A 9165-nucleotide genomic window follows, 5' to 3' on the forward strand; every position below is an offset into this window, starting at 1 on the left:
CCCTTGCCGTGCTCACCATAGTATTTTATTATTTTATGTAGACAACTTTGTCATTGTGGGGTCTCTTGTGTTTTGTACTTTAAATGTTTCATCACTGTGTGGAAAGAAATAAAACAGCGTAGTTCAATTAGAATAATAATTCCAGTTTGCGTGGACAAACTAATTAAAAAAAAAAAAAAGTCGGATTTTCTTACAGGATTAACAAAAATACTCATGCCCACCAAATTGGGTTATACATCGTGGTTCTATTAATTTTTGGTGTGGATGATTAAAATAACAAAATAATGACAGTGGTCGTGGTTCAGGAAAGCAATGTTTTTTGAAAATGGAAAAGGTCGTGTGACTCCCTTTAGTGGCAGTGGTCTAATTATTGTCATTTGACACAACTGTGAAGACCATTAACTTTTACAAGACGTCAAATTATCAAGATTTTTTTTTAAGCGGGTTAGTGGGATGTTAGTAGATGTTATATATTTGAGAAATGGTGATGCAGAATACGAGTGTGGGTTTGGCATATTTGAATTGCCAAGGGAGGGCTCGTTTTAGGAAATGAAATGTGGATTGTTGTGATGAAGGGAAGTGTTCCAAAGAGAGATGTTCCGTATCTTTAACATTGTCACTCCATCAGAGCGAGTATCCCAAACTACGACGAAACCCTGTCAACCGCAGATAAACCACAAGACTCATTTAGCAAGAAAATAGCCTGTGACTTTATACACATGGGAACGTTTCGTTTCAGTTTGAGCTGTGCATATGATCAAATACCTCTACTATATATTTTTTTTTCGTTTGTTTTTGGTAGTACACACAACAAAGTACGTACTGTTTTTGTGACCTTGGCTTGTTGCTGTTGTGACCGTAGGAATTTGTCCCTCTGCTTTGATCCAAAATTGTTTAGCCACACTGAATAGTCCGTTGCTGTGAAGAAATATAGGTTCACGTAAATATTTGTTCACTATTTAAAATTATGCAATGACACTGTGGCGAGTGTGCGTTGTTTCGCGGTAGTTTGTCTTTCTTTTAGGAGTCAGTCACCTGGAGAAATGCGCGGGTTTAACATGTTTAAGTTGGTGTAACACTCCTTGTCCTTGTTTGCCTTCTTACAGCGTAACCTTTGTCCATGTATGCACTTTAACTACCAAATAAAGTCAAGAGTATAAAGACGTGTGTATATTCATCTCATTTTACAATATTTGTGTCGTATTGTTTACAAAATTCCACAGTGACTAAATCAGGTTGCATGAACTAAGCTGCAACTGACAACTGCAAAATCTTCAGTGAACAGTGAAAAACAACTCTGCCTTTAAAATGACAATAATGCTCGAGTTTCCTTTATTAGATGTTCACGTATTATTGTTTGGTCAGCAGTAATATACAACGACACTTCATCGTACTAGACAGCAATTTCCCATATTCTGTGATCAAACTGTAAGAAAAAGCAATTATACCGAATAGGAAACAAGAACCTCATTAAGAAACAGCAAAGAAAGTGTGTTAAGAGGAAGTACAATAGGTAGTAAAATGTATAGGCTACTATATATTCCTGTACATTGTGCTCAATACTATCCAGTGGTACCTCTACTTGCAATTAAACTGACTAGGGTTTTTCAAGTTTAAATAAAATGTAATCCAAAATAATGATCTATGGGTTTAATCCATTTTACTGATGCATTCATTTGAAACTAAGTCATCAAAATGTGATCAAATGTAGTTATATTACTTTGAGAGTAAATGAAATTTGTTGAAAACTTATTTTCAACAGCATAACTTGTAATCGTAACCAACTACATTTGCAAAGTCATCATCCCAACAACGCGCAAAAAATATTCTTTGCATTTATTTTTCTAACTGCATTTTTTTCCTCTGCAAAAGTACAATAAAGTGGATTTCTATTTTTTTTCATTATAACCCCCCCCCCAAAAAAAAAAAATCTTTTTGCGTATAGGAGCGATTTAAGAGATATGTGTTTTAAGTTACGAGAGTGGTCATGGAGCAAATTAAACTTGCAGGTCAATTCATCACGACTGTATATTTTGGAGGAAATTCACACTTTTGTCACTCTACGCCTACACAAGCTTAAAAAAAACATGACAATTAGTTGCCATCATACACTGAAATACTTTGAGAACAAATGGTGTAACAGTATACCGCACATAATTTTCTCATATAAAAGATAACAAATAAAACAGATAAAATTGTTCGGCGTTCCTCAAAAGTAGCCTCTGTGGAGTTCTGAGTATGTTCTTAGCATCATTACGGGTGGTGCAATCTTTCGACATTTCTGCGTCAAGGGGAAACAAAAGGCATAAAAGTACAGTCTTTGATCAATGTGACATGAGGCTACATGCATACTGCATGAAGTTTATGATGTTGTGCTCGGAGGCACACATTGGGATGGATGCTAATGAACAGTGCAGAACATGGTGTATCTTGCGCGCCCTCCAGTGGACACTAATCGGTAAAGACATCTCTTTGCGGACATCCTGTAAATCCCAAAACTACGTGGTAACCATTCAGAATGTTTGCTGGAACTTTATTACCGACTGCTCTTTGCCCCTCTAATCAAGTTTACTCGCAGAATATTTATACGTTATGCATCTTGTGTTGGTTTTGGAGCCAACTGAAAAAGTCACTTACTTTGAGATTGTAATTGGACACATAAGTGAACGATTAAACTTGAACTCCTCATCAGCCTTTCACACCTGCCGTTGTCACCTGACCAAGTCATCAGCGTGGACATAGACATCTATTAAACGATACTCGGAACGCCATCATAGTTTACGTTAGCTGGTCCGCCATATTGAATGAGGAATGTCTGCCCCAGAGACGAAAGTAAACTACCTAAACTGTAAAGCAACAACCTACAACGTGGGCAAAGTTCCCGTCTCTCGTTCACCCGTTCGCACACGCATTTATCTGCCTGAGAACCAAATTGGTATCAATAAGGAATGCACGATAATAATATTTATCATCAGAGTTGCAATTTAGTACTCACGCAAAGGTTTGAAAAATACGTCAGTTTTGTGTTCACCTATATGTTGAATATTAATAATATTGGTGAGAAACTAATTTGCGTGTCCTCCTTGTTCACCGCGAAAAGACTTTTAAGTGTACGAGGGCCATTGAACTCATCACCGAAGGCTCACACCTGGCTGGGGTCAGCTGATGGTGATGAGTTGATACTTTGGCTCCGTCCATCGCGGACGCGCACTTCATTCGCTCTCTTTTCTTTTCTTGTTTTTTACTTTTAATTTTGTATCCGTTTAAGTTTATCATCAACAGACATGACACTTTCGGGTCTCCTCGCAGCAGCTTACGTGCTCGTCCTCCTCTGCAGTGTCCGGGGTAACTCAGCCTGGTCTCACCCGGCAAAGTCGTGCGGTTACCCTCCATCGCAGTGGTGTCGCTCCCTGGAGATTGCGCTTGAATGCAAAGTGAGTACAGTACAGAAGAAAGGTTGCACTTGCAGCATGAACAGTCACCCCCCCCCCCCCGGGCAACAATGTTAATTAAACATTGGTCACAAATATTAAGATAACGTTTGCAGGGGTGGAAAGTAATTCCAAACACGTTGGGACTCGAGACTGTGTGACCGTACCGGGCAGTTTTTGAGGAGCAGGTCTAGAATGTTGAGCTAACAAGATTCCCAAACAAAAGTCAAGATTATGAAAGCATGGGTTAAAGGGTGGAGCTGTTTGAAAATATCCATTGTATTTATTTGCTGTACTCCTTTAAATTGATTGCCGAAATGTGCAGATACTGGCCTTATTTCAAGGTGTCTGGTACTCTAGAATGCTGCACATACTCAAGACACATACACAGAAATGGCAATACATCATGTGTTCACAATTGTCCGTCATTTTATTAATTGATGTTATGTATCAAAAGTGCTAGTGGTGTGCCACTCTGCATCTGTGAGTACCTGAGTGTAATTCTTTCCCATATCAGTCTGAAAAGAAGGGGGGATACAATACTTCATTTTCAGTCGCATGTGATTATAATGTAAACTGCCATGATTTTCAACCAACCCCTTTTCCTTGGAAATTAACAAAATGTTGGTTTAATGCGTTTTAACATTCATGATCATATGAAAACTGCCTTTTTTTTTTTTTTTAAACCCAGTGTAGCCTAATGTATCAACTGTATTATTCAGGCGTTTGCGTGGTTTGCGCTAAAATGAGAGTCATGCTTCAGAGATTGAAAAGCATTCTGCCTTCATGTGACGGGATGTGCTGTTCTGGTCCAAATGTATTAAACAAATTGGATTTTCAAACTGAATGGTTTGAGAGGAAGTTGGAACTTTGTGCCTTCTACCACATTCTCAAAGCATGTGTTTTATGGTAACTGAAAACTTTTTTCACGAGCAGGTTTGGTACGATTTCTCTAGCTGACGACCCATCCAGGACGAAAGATGGATGGATAGATGGATGGATATTCTCGGCTTTCACGTTGATGGCGTTTCCTCCAAAGAAGCATTCCACATAGCCTGAGCCAATAAAACCACCTGGTGTTTGTTGGGTTCCCCTCACGTAGGTGCAGAAGCAGTGCATGGAACTCGCCGCCATCCGTCCACAGGAGGCTGCCCCCCCTGTGTCTGTTACACTGTACTACGAGAGTCTGTGTCCAGCCTGCAGATTGTTCATCACTCAGCAGCTCTTTCCCACCTGGATCTTACTGCGGGACATCATGAAGGTCACACTGGTGCCGTATGGCAACGCTAAGGTGCGCTGATCTGTTTGGTGGTTTCACCGCAATATTTTCAATACTGTAAATGTTTTGTTTTGCAGGAGCTGGTCTCGGGTAATACGACCTTCAGCTGTCAGCACGGGGAGACGGAATGCCGCGGGAACATGATTGAGGTTAAAACCTTTTCCAGGCAGGCGTCGCAAATTTGCAACAGGTTTAATATAATCAAAAATTTTAAGTCCAGAGTATCATTTTCTGAAAGTATCAGATTTTTCTCTCTTGAAAATTTTATTTGGTCCACAGAGGGTTAAAGTTGGTTTGATACAAGGGCAGAGCGTTGAGTGCTTAAGGGTCACGACGCTCGGCGGCACCTCAAAATGTGTAGACGCCCACACAATGAATAAGGAAATTACCTTACTGTGCAGCTCCTAAATGCTCATTACTCGATTAGATACAAAAGTTTTTTTTTTTTTTTTTACATGTTAATAGTAAAATAATGAATTCAAATGTACAATACTTTATTACCTTGATGAAATTGTATTTATAATTAAGTTATAACAAGTCATAAGATAATATGTACGTGTTGGTCATTGAAGTAAAAGTTTAAATCTTTACAATAAATAAACTAATTATTGAAGTAACTTCCTATTTGTACTGAATGTAATTATTGTATTTTATATCTAAGGTGAAACTTGTTGCTTTCTCAATCAACAAATCAATTATTCAATGAAATGGGTGGGAGGGAACTCAGGACATGTAAAATAATTTATATGGAATTATAATGAAACTCGTCAAAATAAAATGTGATGAAATGTATTTTTCAATACTTAATTTATTTTCCCTTCAACAATTTGACAGTGGTTAATCAAAGGAGTTTTTTTTTTTACATCTTTTTTGTATTGAAAAATTAATTTTTAAATGAGTAAAACCATGTAAGTAAGAATTCTGTATATAGTGTAATTACATTTTATAAAACGTTAAGTTACAATGAATCAATCAACTCATTGCTTACAAATCAATACTGTACATTTGTGTAATTTGAGGTTAAAAAAAAAAAAAATCAGAAAGTGTGCCTACGCGTCTTACCTTGGCCTCATTAGTTTTCTTCCAGTCAAGTGACTTCTTGCAATGAATTGCCCCCCACCCCACCCTCTTCAGGCCTGCATCCTCCACTTGTCTGCTCACACTGGTTTTCAGACCATCTACTGCATGGAATCGGCAGCGGATGTCCTCGGTGCGGCCCAGCCAGTGAGTATCTTTATTTGAGGGGGATTTAAAGATCAATCAATAGAAAGTCAGACATCATTTGCATGTATGGCGATTGATATGGAGGTCTGTCTGATCTAATTAGATATAAGGACTAACAATACAAACTGCTATCCTGTCCATTTAAATGGTTCGACATATCAACAAACAACAATGCTGCATTTCACAGTGTCTATTTGAGAATGAATATAACACCTTGACGGGGAGTTTGGGAATAAAATTCGATGACCTGCATCCCACCGCTATTGTGTGTTCGTCGTAGTGTCTTCAGATGCACGCCCCCACCATCTCCTGGCTCAGCGTTGACTCTTGTGTCAGTGGCGGTTTGGGCCGAAGACTCATGCATGCCAACGCGGTCATGACCAGAGCATTGAGCCCCCCTCACACGCACGTCCCATGGGTCACCTTCAATGGGGTGAGTGACTCAAAACGCACGCTTGAGAGCCTCTCAGAGCCAAGTCACACCTGACGATTAATAGTTTGCAGGCAAAAGATTCGATTTGTGAGTCCACCATCTGACAAGGTTTGAAACCATTTATACATAGCGTGAATAAAACCATTAGTCAACATACATCTCGGTGTTCTCCAGTTAAGAACTGATCAGAGATTGTGACTACGTTGTATAATAATAATAAATAATCCAAAACTGTTTGGCAGGAATTCACAGAGGAATATGAAGATAAGGCCATGTCGTCCCTCTCCCATTTGGTTTGCCAGCTTTATAAGGTCAGAGGGAGACATAAGTTTTTGTTGCTGAACTTCGCCTTCGAGTAATTTGAAGTTTCTGACTGTAATCATTTTTGTGTTACTGGAAATGCTGTTTTCTGCACTGTGATTTCAATAACCTGACAAACCCCAACACACACAATATAGTACATACAGTAGTATATCTGCATAATCGAATGAGAGCAATACACCAAACATTTGGCTAGCACTACCACAGTCTAGCCAAGTAGCACGAAGCAGGCATGTATGTCATTAAATTGTGACACACCGTAAAGAGTAATGTCAACAGCTATGCTAAATCGGAATTTAAAAAAAAAAAAAAAAAAAAACCCTCCACGTATAACTTGAATAAGGGCCACCTTTTCAGCTCGCAGACGCTGTGAGCATGTCAGATGGATGTAGCAAAAGAAACAAAACATACTGAGGGGGTGATGCCTTATAGGGTGTAAAATCACGTCGGCAGGCTCAACTTCAAAATTTGAATGGTTATTGTGGACCAGATTTCTTAAAATAAGCACACGAGTCAACTTACCCTCATTTTTAGTGACGTTACATCAGTCGAACAGAGCCCCTGAAGACGGCGGGACGATATGAATAAACCCAAGTACTGTAGTTAGTCAGCACTGGCCCGTTAACTAGTGTCAAGTTAGCCACGACGCAATGTTGTCAATGGGGAAAATTTACAAAACTGTCTCGTAATATGCACACTGCAGTTGGTTGGTGGTATTTCGTGTTCAACTCCCAATCTGCTTGTCTTTAAAAAGCAAACACATTGCTATTAACTTATTTATTTTTAAAAGCATGAAAAAAATGTCACTGAGCAGTTTTGTATATTGAACCATTCACAAACATTAATTTTTTGGCGTATAGCGATCTTTAGCTTGTAAACGGGCCTCTTTTATGGAAGGGAAGCACAGCTAACCCGCAACTGAAGGCAGCCAAACGAAATGTAATTTGTCTTGGGGAGGGGAGTCGCGCTACAAAGCACACGCCCCAGCTCTGTGATGTCACGAAAATTCAAACAGTGAAAAAGATGCATAACCTACAGTATATCTCAACAATTCAGCAGTCTGCATGTTTTCAGCCTTTCAAACATATTTAATGTATTTAGGAACAAAACACACCTACTTAAAGCCTCGTGAAACGAATACCTCTGAGCGTCAATCCAAAATGCAACTATAGTGGTACCTCAATTTACAAAATTAATCTGTTCCGGAAATCATCTCGTAATGTGAATTTTTCGTAAGTGGAAGCGCATTTTACATGTAAATAGCGAAATTGGTTCTAAGCCCCCCTCCACCCTTCCCTCCTGCCAATGATAACCATGCAAAGTACATCATGTAAAGAATAATAATGTTGATTTTTCTTTGGCGTTGAGTGACGATATGAAAAGAAGCGTGAGTGACAAGTAAAAGGCATCGTGGGGGACGGAGGAGGAGGCAAACATGCGTATAAATGTAAAGTTTATTGGGACCCATGGTAAACGAAAGATGAAAAAGTTGTACTTTTTCAATGTGTGTCAGTGCTAGTGTGATTTGGTGACAGTTGAGTGTCCAAGGCAAACGAAAAGCATCCTGAGTAAAGAGTGAAGTCAATGGGATGCCAGGAAGATGCTACGGCAACAGCCAATGGGAGAGCAGCTCTATTGCACCACACAAACAAGATACAGGATGTTTATGTTCGGCGGAATTTGGGGGATCCGGCCCCTACCTTTTCCTTTAGTAGCCTTAATTTCTTTCGTAATTTGAGACCATATATTTCCGGAGAGGCGTTCTTAAGTAGAGGTACCACTGTATATTATAAAAGCAGAACCATTTTTTATCATTCTTGTTTGTGCATGAGCGTTTTTATGAAGTGGGCGCTGATGTCAGCTGCAAATTTTTTTTTTAATTTTTTTATTTATTTATTTTTTTAATTTTATTTTATTTTTTGGGGAGGTTCTTCTGCAGAGTGTTGTACTGAGGTTTGACCGTGTCGTTCCAGGGGGTGAAGCCTCCAGCCTGCAACGGAGTGCCGGTCAGACTTGACAGAGGTTTCTGCTGAAAACCAACCACTGAATTAACTTGATCTATATTGATATACATTTTTCAACATGCATACATTGGAGTCTTACTCAACCCATTGTGACAATGAGACAATCGTGACAAGATTAACACAAATTTCCACATTTATTGGCATTTTACCCACAAAACACCCTAAACTCCTTAACATTTGGTTTAAAGTGACTTTTTTTTTTTTTTTTGACCAAAAATGTGGGAGTGGCAGATCAGCTGTATACATACTTGTATATTTGATCTTTAGGCTCAACATGAGATTAAACAAACAACTTAATGGTCTTCCCGGTCATTTTGTTTTGTTTTTAAAGAGTACTTTTCCCTCAACAGACATGTATGAAGAATAAATAGAATAAGAAGTTTGCATGAGAGGCCGAGCAACATTAATAACATGATGGCAGCATGGGGCCAACACGAAGTGAGCATTTAATAC

The 9165-nt window shown here is 39.0% G+C and overlaps 1 protein-coding gene across 2 annotated transcripts; it reads left to right on the forward strand.

Annotated features, from left to right (window-relative positions):
- The first annotated feature begins 3147 nt into the window (after nucleotides 1-3147).
- Nucleotides 3148-8800, forward strand: LOC133503172 (gamma-interferon-inducible lysosomal thiol reductase-like). Of its 2 annotated transcripts, none has more exons than XR_009795675.1 (7): nucleotides 3148-3434; nucleotides 4534-4722; nucleotides 4788-4900; nucleotides 5845-5934; nucleotides 6215-6367; nucleotides 6610-6678; nucleotides 8662-8732. XR_009795675.1 is itself a non-coding variant. In XM_061824460.1 (7 exons), the coding sequence occupies exons 1-7, from the start codon at nucleotides 3285-3287 to the stop codon at nucleotides 8719-8721; spliced, it is 783 nt and encodes a 260-aa protein (XP_061680444.1). In that variant the 5' UTR covers nucleotides 3148-3284; the 3' UTR covers nucleotides 8722-8800. The 2 variants fall into 2 exon arrangements, 1 of the variants encoding a protein (XP_061680444.1); XM_061824460.1 differs by having other exon boundaries at nucleotides 4788-4859; nucleotides 8662-8800.
- The last annotated feature ends 365 nt before the right edge of the window (nucleotides 8801-9165 follow it).

Source organism: Syngnathoides biaculeatus, chromosome 7 (genome assembly GCF_019802595.1).
Source record: "Syngnathoides biaculeatus isolate LvHL_M chromosome 7, ASM1980259v1, whole genome shotgun sequence".
NCBI lineage: Eukaryota > Metazoa > Chordata > Actinopteri > Syngnathiformes > Syngnathidae > Syngnathoides > Syngnathoides biaculeatus.